Below are 12,678 nucleotides of genomic sequence, written 5' to 3'. Positions count from 1 at the left end.
CAGAAATACCAAGTCGAATTAGGGATGGAAAGGGAGATTGTGCTTTGCTGCTTCTGCTGCCTCTGTCTGTACAAATGAAAGCAAAGCCTGCTCCTTGTACTTTAATTTGCTTGATTAACCAAATGAATTCAGAATGCCACTCTAGAAACAATCCTGAAACATTAGTCAGTTTTATGAGAATTTCCATTAAGAAATTAATTGAAAATTTTTATTTTATTTATGTAAAATGAAAATGTCCAATTAAATTATTTTATACAAGTCATTTTTTTCTTTCACTTTAATTTCATTAGTTGTTATTTGGTGGCTGACCCAGGCCTGGAGCTGAGGGAAAACGATGGGCCTTTGACTCTCCAGTGCTGTGAATGTTGGTTTCATTCTGTCTGCCGGTCTTAGCACCCCACACTGACGCACAGGGGCAGGAGCACACACCACAGTACCCTTTAGCCTCTGGGGCTCACCTTGTCAGGAAGAGGCTGTGGGTGTATAGGGAAAGCACAGTCGTAGTGGGGGAAAGACAAGGAAAATAAAGCTAAGAACTCCAAGAAGTGGCTCAGAAGGCGACATGTGCTGTCCCTAGGTTGTGTGGTGCATCAGCTCCTGCAGTGTTACACTCGGCTTCCATATTAGTGTGTGTCTGTATTTGGTTAGTTGCTGCAAACCCCTGAGTGTCAGGCTGTCCATCAAGACTTGCTCAGAGGTATTGCCCTGAGAGCCCTTCTTTTATCTTTGGGAGTATTAATACAGGTGCAAACTGCAGGGTGCTTGAGATACTTGCTATTCCAAGGCGTGACCTTTGTCCTCGTATGAAATGAGCCTCGACTCATCCTCTCCTTTGTGCATCTCAGTGATCTCTTGCCAGGTGTTGAGATTTTGAGAGCAGATTTTTGAGAGCAGTTTGGGTTGATTCCTGTTTGTTCTCCCCCAGAGGAAAGAAAATACAAATGCCACTTGTGCCCCTATGCTGCTAAGTGCCGTGCGAATCTGAACCAGCACTTGACTGTCCACTCTGTGAAGTTGGTGAGTACAGACACGGAGGACATCGTCAGCGCCGTCACCTCTGAAGGCAGTGATGGGAAGAAACACCCTTATTATTACAGGTGAGCTGAGGACGAGAACCCTAGCGAGAGCTTCCCAGATGCCTTGCGTCCACGCTCCCTGCCCCTCTGTCTGGGTGAACATCCCCAAGTCCCCTGTCTCAGTCACATGCGGACCTTCACTTTAATACGTTCTTGCTTAGCTCCAATCCTGTGTGGTGGGGACTCCTCTCTGGGCTGGGCGGCCCTAGTAGAATTGATCAAAAGAGAAGTGGTCTTGGGGGTCTCTGTGGAATGGAGCTCCAGAGACTGACAGGGCTCTGGGAATGATCAGCTCCTAGGTCCACGTGGTCCCCACCTTTGTAACTGAGCACCTCGGAGCTGCCTAAGAATTGTAGGAAAAAGAGACGAGGAAAAATAAATCTGAGAACTCCAAGGAAATAGCTCAGAAGACACCCCATATTGTCCCTTGGTTTCGTGCCTGTTAGTCTCCACTGTGTCATCTGTTCCATATTCAAAGGTGACTCAGTATTAGGTTCAGTCACCATGAAACCCCACGTATCAGACTTACCACCCAAAGTTGCCCTGGAGATATTGTTGGAAACTTGTTTTTGCAAAGTGTCTCTGTGGAGGGGTGGCTTCTATCAGACATTGTCACAGATAGGCTGCCTGATGTTTGGAGTGCCACCGGATGACCTGCATGTGCTTTCGTTGCTGCACAGGAAGGTTTCCAGAGCCAGAGAGAGGCTCCAGGGCACGCAGCACACTCCAGTTTTATCAGTGGACCAGCGCCGCTAAATACCTTGGCAACACTGCCCTGCGTCTCTTTGCCCAGAGGAATCAGTTGGGCGATGTGCAGCATCTGGACTCTGTAGTTTTTAATTAACTTTATGATTATTTAACATCATTATAGCATGTATGGGATTGTTACATTGTGCTGGCACCTAATCCGTTTGGCACAGTGACCACTTCAGAGGCATCCCAGAAAGCAAAAGAATTTTCTAACATGATACCTTTTGGTGGAGAGAAAATATGTGTGAAACTAGTTTTTGAGAGCGTACTACATGCAGACCAGCAGCATGCACTGGAAGCACGTCTCACTCTTCCTCTTGCCTTTCGTCCTTTCCTGTAGCTGCCACGTGTGTGGATTCGAGACCGAGCTCAATGTCCAGTTTGTCAGCCACATGTCACTGCACGTGGACAAGGAGCAGTGGATGTTTTCCATCTGCTGCACCGCCTGTGACTTCGTCACCATGGAGGAAGCGGAGATAAAAGCTCACATTGGCACCAAGCACACAGGTGACCATTCCTGTCAGTCCCTCTCCCCCTTCTCCTCCATCCCTTGCACCCCAGAGTGCCTGCCGTGTGGCAGAAGCACCCGTGCTGCCACAGGACATTGGCATTTCCTTCCATAGAAGGAAGGACTTTTCAAGAGTGTAAGGGCCACATGGGCAGGTGTGAGCCGGTTCTTGTGTCTTATCCGGGTCTTCTTTCTGATTGTCTTGCGTAGCAGTCATTGAGGCCTTTCTTTGCCCAGGCTTGTGCTTTGCACCCTGGATGCCATTTAAGCCTCATAGCAATGCTCTAAGGTAGATCACAACATATAGGTGGAGACACTGAGGCTTAACAGAGAGGGGTGTCCCGTTCAAGGCCAGCAACCTGGACGTGACTTCAGCAGATCAGCCTAGGGTGGTCTTCCTTCCACAGCCTGCGCTCTGTCCCACCAAACACTTGGCAGAGCTTTTGTTAAACCTTTCTTTTGTGCTGTGCCAGGGCACTGAGCACCTAATTCTGCAGGCTCCGTTCCCTTCCAGAGAACTCCCAGCCCTGACGCTCCCCATAATGACACATGGCACCTCTGTCCAAGGGCAAAGATAACCAGATTCTCCTGAAACAGACCTAACAAGACTTGACCAGCGCTCGTCTCTCACTGGAGCCTCTTGCCATTCTGGTTAACTTCTTCCATTTAATGATGTTAACATTTTGACTTCACCGTGCAATTAGACTCTCACAAGTGATGGTTACAAATGACACCAGTGTGGAGTCATTAAGTGAGAATGAGGAAGGCCTCCCCGCCACCCCGCATTTGTGGTGCTTACAAATGAAAAGCTGATGCTGCTGACTGCCAGCCCCCGGTGTTGGGTCAGCCCCTTACATCACCGGCTGCTGGAGGATTCGGGAAGGGGAAGTCCCTGACATTGTGCTGACGATGTGCACGGCCGATAAGGAGCTCTCTCTGCTTCTCTGGCTGCTTTAGCTCGGTGGTGCCAACAGCAATAAATGCTTGTTTTTGTCAGTAAATTGAGCAGCTATGACTTGGAGGTCTGCAGAGAGTCGTTATGCTGAGTGAGAAAGTGCCATTTTTACAGTCGGTTGTCTGACCATAACCACATTAGCACCGTGGGCAGCAGGTGAGCTGGGAAACCCATGTTGAAGAAAATTAAATTCGGCATTTCTGGAGTGGCCGATGGAGGGAAAGGCCAGCCTCCTTTGCATCTCCCCTGGCTCACAGATTCGCTTTCTCTTTTCTGTGAAACCCTCCTTCTTCAACCCTCTTTACCCCAACGTGTGCCTGGGATTCCATCCCACCGCGCTCCACAGCCCCCTCCACTACCACCCACCTCAGAGAAATTGTGGAAATGTAATGGCTGGAAAAGGCTGGGCCTAGCATCATTTGTCATTGATGGAAAACTCACATTCTCCACTGACCAATGCAAGCACGCTCACCTCCTAATTACCAAGGGGCACAGAGGGGAGATTTCTTCCCTCTGGGGTGGCACAGCTTCCTGTCTAGCTGGGGACAAGATTTTCATGTGTTAGTATAGAGAGCCAAGACTAAAATTCATTAAAGAAGTATCAAGATTAGCATGTGTTTTTCTAAGCCAGGGCTTTGCAAACCTCTTTTTGCAGAACCAGATAAATATTTTAGGCTCTCAGGCCATACAGTTTCTGCCATTATGACTCATGTCTGCCACTGGAACTTGAAAACTGTCATAGACAATACCAAATGAATAGCCATGTTCCAATAAAACTTTATTTACAAGAACAGGAAGCTCATAAGAACCAAAAAGCTATGGTTTGCTGACACCTGTTATAAACTAACAGTTTCACAATGAGCGTTTCCTATGTTTAGTGCTATTTTGAGGTGTCTGAACTTGACTCAAAATCTATCCATCTAAATCTGTACATGAATAAGCTGTATTATTATAAAATTATTATAAAAGCAATGGTTGTCCTATATGACATTTCCTATAATATATAGTCTTAGAATAGGGAGCTTGGCTAAGTCACTACCCAGAACACTCCCCACACAGTGTGAGGAGTAACTATTCATTCAATGGATGGATACATGTGCACAAGTTCCTCTCTTCACATCTTGCATCTTGCACAATAAAATAAGTGGGAACAACACTCAAACTTGGCCCTTGCTCAAACCTTAGAGTTCTTTGACTTATAAATACAATCTATGCAAAAATTACTTGGCATGGAGGAAAACACACATGCAATTCTAGATCTGGGTTCTAGATCCAGGTTCTGTGAAATAGCATCTGGTGAAGGAACATGGTCTAGCATATAATACTATCATTTAAAATGATTAATTTATAAATGCTTTTACATATGTTTCTGAGAGCCAGCTATATGCCAGGTATATAAAACAGCATGGGAAATCATGTGTTATTATTATTATTATTATTATTACTATTATGTTTTTTATAAAAATTGTATGTTAAATTTTATAATTGAGTAATAATATTAAATCTCAATAATACCTTGACTTGACATGGTTCTTCATGCTTTATATATAAAAACCCATTTAATTCTCACAACAACCAAAGGAGGCAAGTGCTGATATATCCCCATTTTTTTGAGTCACAAAATAAAGTATCTTATCCAAACTCATCAGCTACTAAGTGATGAGTGGTATTCAAACTCAGGAATTGTGAGTTCCTGTTGTCTTTTTGGGGTGTTGAGGGAAAGGTACTGGGGATTGAACACAGGACTTCATGCATGCTAAGTAAGTGGTACACTACTGAGCTCCATCCCCAACCCTTTCACTTTGAGAGAGGGTCTCACCAAGTTGCCCAGACTGGCCTCAGCAAGTAGCTGGGATTATGGGTGTGCACCACTGCACACGTTAAGGTCCTTATTCTTAATCACTGTACGATGCATGACAACAATTTAAAAATGGATGTAAGACTGAAAGAAGTCCACCAAAATACAACAGTGCTTGTGTTGAGGCAGTAAGATGACTGGCAACTTCTTGGCCACGATTTCTCAATTTGTTTTGTTTAAAATTGTGAAACATTTAGTTTGGGGTTTTTATTTTTTCTAAAAGTGCCCGCCAGAGGATTATCCTAATGTGTGAGGGTGCATTACCTATGCACAAATGTCCTTCACCAAGAATCTTTATGATGCCAGTGGTAAATGACCACTTCAATCACAGTTAGCTTTGGATTTAGGTGGCAAGGGCACCCTGGAGACATTGAAAAAGAAGAGGAGGATTGAGAGCAGGTGAGGCTGTTTGGACCAGGGATTATAAATCAAGTTGAGCTGGGCTGTATTTCCATTTTGTATCACAGAATGGCTGATGTAGCACCTTGTATCTTTATAAATTTACCAATATTCGTAGCTCTGCCCAGGGCCTTAAGCCTCAGGATACTTGAATGGATTTTCAAAGATAGTAATTGAAATTAATGTGTTTCAATTCTGAAAACATATTTTAATAATCATTGGCAGCAGACTGTCAGTAAGACCAGGCGTAGAACATAGATTTGGAGAAATAATATCAGGGATTTGCGGCCTCCACTGAAAATGTTCTATTTGTCTACAGAATGTAAATTGGTTGGTTAATTGGTTGGACTGACAATTATGGCACTAATTTTAATATTCTTTGATGCTGGGAATTGGACCCAGGGTCTTGCATATGTTAGGCAAGCGCTCTACCACTAAGCTAGTTTTCACTTAGCTTTCTTTTAAGGGAAGACTGCATATTCTGAAGGCACCTACTGCCCCCTCAAGTGGTCAGTGACTACAGGGTCTCATACTGTCTGTCCAGAAACCATGTTCAGTTCTGATAGGAACAAGATTTTAAACAATATGAACTGAAGTAAGAATTGTCTGCCCTGGACTCTTAAGTGCAATCTCACAGAAGTAGGATTTGAAGACATGCCAAGTAGATGAATATTTTTTCATTTTTCTCCCTCTCTCTCTTTCTCTCTTTTGTTTTGTTTTGTTTATTTTTGTTTGTTTTATTTTTTGCTGGGAATGGATCCCAGGGCCTCGGGCATGCTGAGCATACACTCTACCACTGAAGAGTGCCCTGGGCCTTTCTTTCTCTTTTTAACAAGTAGTATATGGTCATTCTAGAAAATTTTGAAGTTCAAATAATAGAAAACAAGCATCATGCTAATAATTTTAAATTCTACTCATTTACCTACCGTTACAGCTTTACTTCTTGACTTTCATGCCTATACATAGTGTATGATTTCTTTCTAATCTCCTAATAAAGGAAGTTAGTTCTTAGGGATTATAATCAATAAGTTGCTTAATTGACTGATTTGAAGGAAACCAAAGAATAGTCTTCCTATATTTTCCACCCTAATTTAAACTCTGGGTTTGCATCCAATCTGTTCATCAGTTTGGGGAGCATTGACATCAACTGTCCTGAATCAGAAACAGTGTATAGCTCTCCCCTTATGTGGGGCTCATAGTGTACATTGTTAATTTATTGCAGTTTAACTTCAGGTGATGATGCCACTTCCTATGTAGTATAAGAAACTCATAATAGTGTACTTCCATTTCTCCCTGCCCAGACTTTATTGTTGTCAAATATTTATATACATGTGTTTTAGACCTTAAAATGCACTGTTTTTATTTTTGTTTCAACAATTACTTTTATTATCTCTTAAATGTTTCAATAATAATAAGAAAACACAGTTGCCTGTGTAGTTATGATTTCCAGGACTCTCCATTTCTGTTATGTAACTTACTTTTGCATTGGTCTCATTTTCCTTCTTGCCTCAACAATGCCTTTTAACATTTCTCATGCAAGTCTGCTGGTGATTAACTCTTTCATCTTTTTTAATGTCAACCTTTATTTGGTGCTTTTGCCATCACTTTGGAAACATTTCACTGGATGTGAAGTTTCAGATTGACAGTGAATCTTTTCCTTGTTCAGATATTGCCACCGTCTTCTTGCTTGCATTGTTTCAGTGAGAAATCAGCTGTCATTCTTTGTTCTTCTGAGGATGATGTGTTGAGGTTTTGTTTTTGGTTTTTGTGAGTTTTTTTTCTTTTCCCTCTCTGTCTACTCTTAAGACTTTTGACCACTGGGTTTGACAATTTAATAATAATGTTGTTTGGTATAGATTTCTTCATGTGTCTTATGCTTAAGGTTAATTGGGCTTCCTGGATCTTGGAGTTTATGATTTTTCTCAAATTTGGAAAAACTTTGATCATGTCAGATATTTTTTATGCCCTACTCAAGTTGTCCATCAGGAACTCCAAGTAAACTTACATTAAGCTGCCTGAAGTCCTACCATTCACTTTGGGCAATTTCATTTCACTCTGGGCAATTCTTTTTCTGTTTCATTTCAGATAGTTTCTATAGATGTTATCTTCCAGTTCACTAACCTTTTCTTCTGCTGTGTCTTAATCTGTTGTAATCTCATCAACATATGGTTCCATCTCTGACCTTGGAGTTTCCATCTGTAGAATTTGACTTGGATCTTGTTTATATCATCTGTATCTCTACTTAACATTTTAATACATGAAATGTGTTTATAGTGTCCTGGTCCATTAAGTCTAACAACAGTGCCAGTTCTAGGTTAATTTTAGTTGATTGATTCTTCTCCCCATTTAGGGTTCTGTTTCTTGTTTCTTCACATCCCAGATAATCTTTGTTTAGATACCAACCATCATGATTTTTGTATATTGGTGTTCAATATTTTATATTCCTATAAGTATGGTTGACCTTTGTTCTAGGACACAAATAATTACTTGGAAATTTTGATCCTCTTGAGTCTTGCTTTTATGATTTGTTAGGCAGATCTAAATCATGAGGCATTGATCTCTCCAGGGCTAATTATTACCCACTACGAAGAGATCTTCTTCCATTTTCTGCCTAATGCCCTGTGAATTATGTGTTTTTTGATCTGCCTGATGCAGATAGCTGTTTCCAGCCCTGTGTGGGTACAAGAACCAGGCACTATTCTCAAGTGGCTTTTCCCCCTCCAGTCTTGGGTGGTTTCCTCACATACTGCTCTGACCCATGCTGTGCTAAAGACTCAAGGGGACCCTCTGTGAGTCTCGGGTTCCTCCTCTGTGAGCTGGCTCCTCTCTGATGCTCTCTCTGGCAATGCCTCTTCCTGTGGATCTCTCCAGACACTCAGCTCTGCCTCCTGCATCTGGCAGCCTGTCATCCTCCTCTTTGCTGCTCTGCAGCTTGGAATAGAGCTCAGGGCAGAGGCGGGGCAGTCACAGGACTCACCTCTTCTGTTCTGGTCTCTCAGGGGCCACTGTTCTTCATCACCTCATGTCCAATGCTGTAAAAACTATGGTTAGATGTATTTTTTTTCTGGACTTTTTTTTTTTTTCTTCATTGTTTCATAGCAATGTTAGGTCCAGTTCCTGATATTTCAACATGAACAAAAACTGCAGTCTCCTGGCATAGATTTTAATGGCCTATTGACTTGTTTATGCCTGGCTTTGAGGAAGAGCCCAGGGCAGATGAGCATGGACATTGGAGGCAAACCAACTCAAGCCTCTCCTCCACTACTTAGCATGTGAACTAGGCCAGGTTTGCCCCTGTGTCTCCATTCCCTCATCTGCAAAATGGCAATAGTTGTGCTGATGAAATTTCTTTGTTTCAACCCAGGGCCTCATGCATGCTAAATGCATGCTCTGCTACTGAGATACTCTCCCAAGCCTTAGGATTTTTTTTTGGGGGGGTGGGTAGTACTAGGGATTGAACTCAGGGACACTTAACCACTGAGCCACATCCCCAGCCCTTTTTTGTATTTTATTTAGAGACAGCATCTCACTGAGTTGCTTAGGGCCTCCCAGAGTTGAATTCATGATCCCCTACCTCAACCTTCCAAGGCGATGGGATTACAGGCCTGGGCCACCACGCCTGGCTCCCTAGGATTTTTGAGAGGATAAAATGAGATAATGCATTTAAAGCATAACAGTTCCTGGAACTTAGTACCATGTTCAGTGCATCTTAGCCATTATTGTCATTAGATTTTAAGTATTGTAAGACCTCAGTAAACATTTGTCAAATGCACAAACCTGCTCTCGGCCCTAAGTACCTTGCATGCCATCACCACAGACGCTGGGGGAACTGGAAGCCTCAGCAGAACCATGGTGCATCCATGAGACCTGACTCCCCCACCCCCAGCTGCTGTTATTCCAAGGTTTTCATCTCCCAGGTTAACAGATCTGGGTTGTTTTCATATTTCAGGGGAAGACAGGAAGACCCCCAGCGAATCAAACAGTCCCTCTTCATCCTCCCTCTCAGCTCTGAGCGATTCAGCCAACAGCAAAGACGACTCAGACGGCTCCCAGAAGAACAAGAGCGGGAACAACCTGCTGGTCATCTCTGTCGTGCCTGGAAGCCAACCCTCGCTGAACAGTGAGGAAAAGCCAGAAAAAGGTGAGGGAGGAGGTGAACGTGGCCTGCTAAACCCTGTCCAGTGCAGGACGACCCAGTCTGGAGAATAAACCCTGGAGAGGAGCAATGTTGGAAAACAATTATGAGACCCAGGGTGCAGAAAAATTGCATTTTCTTTTGGCTCAATTTGCATCCACATGCAAGGTGGAAAGAAGGGGAGGGTGACATTGACTCTGAGGCTGTAAGGTTTGCGTAGAGATGCAGGGAACGGTGCCTGGGAGGGTGCATATCTGTTGGGAGGTACAGGGGTGGGTACCCCCACTCCTGCCTCCTACATACACCTCTACACCCAGCTTCGGTCCTTTCAGGGTTCGAATGCGTTTTTTGCAACTTTGTCTGCAAGACGAAGAACATGTTTGAGCGCCATTTGCAGATACACCTCATCACCCGGATGTTTGAGTGTGACGTGTGCCACAAGTTCATGAAGACCCCCGAACAGCTGCTGGAGCATAAGAAATGCCACACTGTCCCCACCGGTGGGCTCAAGTAAGGAAAGCAAGTACAGAACCTTTTACTGCGTTGTTACCAAACACCCTTTCCCTTGCCCTAACCCTTCCCTGAAGGTTTTGGGGGTCATGGAGTGGGAGAGCTTTGTCTGAGGGAAGTTAGTCAGAAACCTCTGCTGCCTCTAGCTGGATTGAATTAGACCCATCCCCCAGGGGGGTCAGCAGATGCCAGCAGGAGAATCCATTTCACAAATACCCCTGGATTCAGGGCAAGGAAGAAGACGTGCTGGACAAGCCCAGCTGCCAGGGTAGACCCATTCTGCACTGTCTGAGTTTTGTGCACACTTGATTTTAATGGACTCAGGGGTTAGTGTCCGTGGGTGTCAATCATTACACTGTCACTACAATTCACCAACTTTGTTTTTCAAATGGCTTGCCATATATCTTTTAAATAAGCCTTATGACCATTCCACCCCACCCAAAATTAAAACCTTGGCAGTTTGACCAGGCAGGAGATAACATTTTTCATACAAAGATCATGTGCTTCACGCCTTCCTGCAAACATGCCAGTGCCTTCCCCGAAATATCTAGACAAGGAACATCATCTTTATCCAATATTTGCAAGAAGCCCTCTGGTCTCCAGTGAGATCAGTCAGTTATTATCAAACATACTGTGTGTCTGGCCTGATAATAGGTGCTAAAGGGCACATGAGGAATAGAATAGAATTTCCACCCTCAGGTAGTGTATGTGCTAACACTCCCAGAATTCAGTCTTCCCAGTGAGTCTGAGATCAGAATCCCCGTCCACAAGGCCCTTATGGTACACTAAGGAGAAAGAAGTATATGGAGTTGGGCACAGAAAGACAATTGTCAGGTCAGAATTATTAAATATTAGCTGAAATGATCATGTAGTAAAAAGAATGGAAATAAATGTTTTACTCAATATGGGGAAAAATAACTTTGATTTGAAAAAATCTTTCATCATGGAGACTCAACTGCCAGAGAGATGGCGTGCCTCCCCTGTGTGGGTAAGGAATGGAGAGCCCCAGAAGGACCCTGGTAGTCCAGCACTGGGGAGACCCCAGTAGTCCAGCTCTGAGGGCAGTGCAGGGTTGGCTCCCCTGGGCTCCTGCCTGGTCAGGGGCTCCCGCCTCGAAAACCTGCCCAAATGGAAGAGCCAGGGGGCAGTGCCTGCTGTTGGCTCCACTTTGGTTCACTCTTGGGGGCGCTCATGTGGGAGGGAGAAGGGAGGGGATGGGGAAGGGGGAGGGGCGATGATAATTCACTCAATCAGTAGATGGGAAATGCCTCGCAAGAGCTTATTTGGGAATTTGGTTTATTCCCACTGTCCCTTTATAAATAATTGGTATAAAAAGAAAGACGAACCCAGCTTTCTGTGGATGGACTAGTGACATTGCCTTCCCGGTAGCCCAGTGACGCCCATTACTTTGTGGCCTCGCCAGTTGTGGCTTTGCCAGTCGCCTTTCCTCAGGGGCCTAAGCAGTCCCGAGCCTCTGAACCCGTGGGGGAGAATGCACAATGAACCTGATGCATTTGCTGGGTCAGACACTTCCTGTGCGGTGCTAACCCTCCCCTGTGTGATAGTTTATGTTCTAGGATGACCAAGTAGAAGAATACTTTGAAAAAATTGATAATGCCTTCTGGCTATACAGTGAGTCTTTGTTTTGTTTTGTTTTGTTTCCTTCGCCATATCAGGGAATTAATTTGCCTGAGAGAGTGTCTTTAAGATAAACAAATGGGAGCACGGAAAACCCTTAGCGCTTTGCCTGAGCAGCAAGAGAAAGATTGAGCTGTGGGTCACAGAAATGTCCTTAACATGAAACAGACCGCCGACGTCTAAATTGCTTTTCTGTGATGGAACTGCTTGTACTCTATATCCTGTTCATAATGCAGATCAAATAAGATTATACTATTATTTTTCTTTTGCCGTAGCTCAGGACAGTGGTGAGTTTCAGACTCCTCTAGGTAAGGCCCAGCTTGGCGTAGGGGTTGTGTGTGCACCTGACCTGGGAATGGGCTTTATATTTCTCTCGTGTGCACTCTTCTGTGAGCTGAGGTTCAAGGCTAACGGCGAGCTTGGCGCTGAGGAGGCAGTGCACGGTGCACCTGGTTGTGTTGGGCTCTGCTGAACACCTCTCCAAACCCTCTGAGGACAGTCCACTCCCGGGCCCTGCCCTGCAGGAGCCACGCAAGAGTTGAGGCCGCCATTTGGGCATCTGCATTCTTTTTGGAAAGAGAGCAAACACGCTTCAGTTATCATTTAAGCCACCGACTCAAACCGGGCAGCTTCCAAAAGAGAGGCCCTGCAGTTTTTGTAAACACGCCCCCACCAGTCCTCACAGCCCCTCTGGACAGCCGGGAGGGTCGGTGGCAGCCTGTCCGCACTGCGAAGGATGGAGAACGAAGCCACAGAGAGGCCCAGGCTTTGCCCAGGGTCTCCAGCTAGAGCCCCATAAGGTGGTCGAGCCGGGATTCAAACCCACCCTCCCAAATCTACCTCAGTTAT

General features: G+C 44.6%; 1 protein-coding gene across 6 annotated transcripts in view; it reads left to right on the top strand.

The window, feature by feature from the left end:
- Positions 1 to 12,678, top strand: part of Znf827 (zinc finger protein 827) — a 161,880-nt gene that overhangs the window by 144,339 nt on the left and 4,863 nt on the right. Inside the window, exons 10-14 of one of the 6 annotated variants that reach the window (XM_047566789.1) lie at positions 926 to 1,097; positions 2,167 to 2,333; positions 9,496 to 9,687; positions 10,014 to 10,191; positions 12,105 to 12,116. In XM_047566789.1, the coding sequence (XP_047422745.1) occupies positions 926 to 1,097; positions 2,167 to 2,333; positions 9,496 to 9,687; positions 10,014 to 10,191; positions 12,105 to 12,116 (721 nt within the window). Of the gene's footprint in view, positions 1 to 925; positions 1,098 to 2,166; positions 2,334 to 9,495; positions 9,688 to 9,998; positions 10,205 to 11,756; positions 11,824 to 11,867; positions 12,138 to 12,678 lie in introns of those variants that run through there. The other 5 variants (XM_047566792.1, XM_047566791.1, XM_047566793.1 and 2 more) reach the window with 5 other exon arrangements.

Source organism: Sciurus carolinensis, chromosome 10 (assembly GCF_902686445.1).
Source record: "Sciurus carolinensis chromosome 10, mSciCar1.2, whole genome shotgun sequence".
NCBI lineage: Eukaryota > Metazoa > Chordata > Mammalia > Rodentia > Sciuridae > Sciurus > Sciurus carolinensis.
The sequence above is the reverse complement of the archived record's forward strand: the minus strand, read 5'-3'. Positions and strand labels throughout refer to the sequence as shown.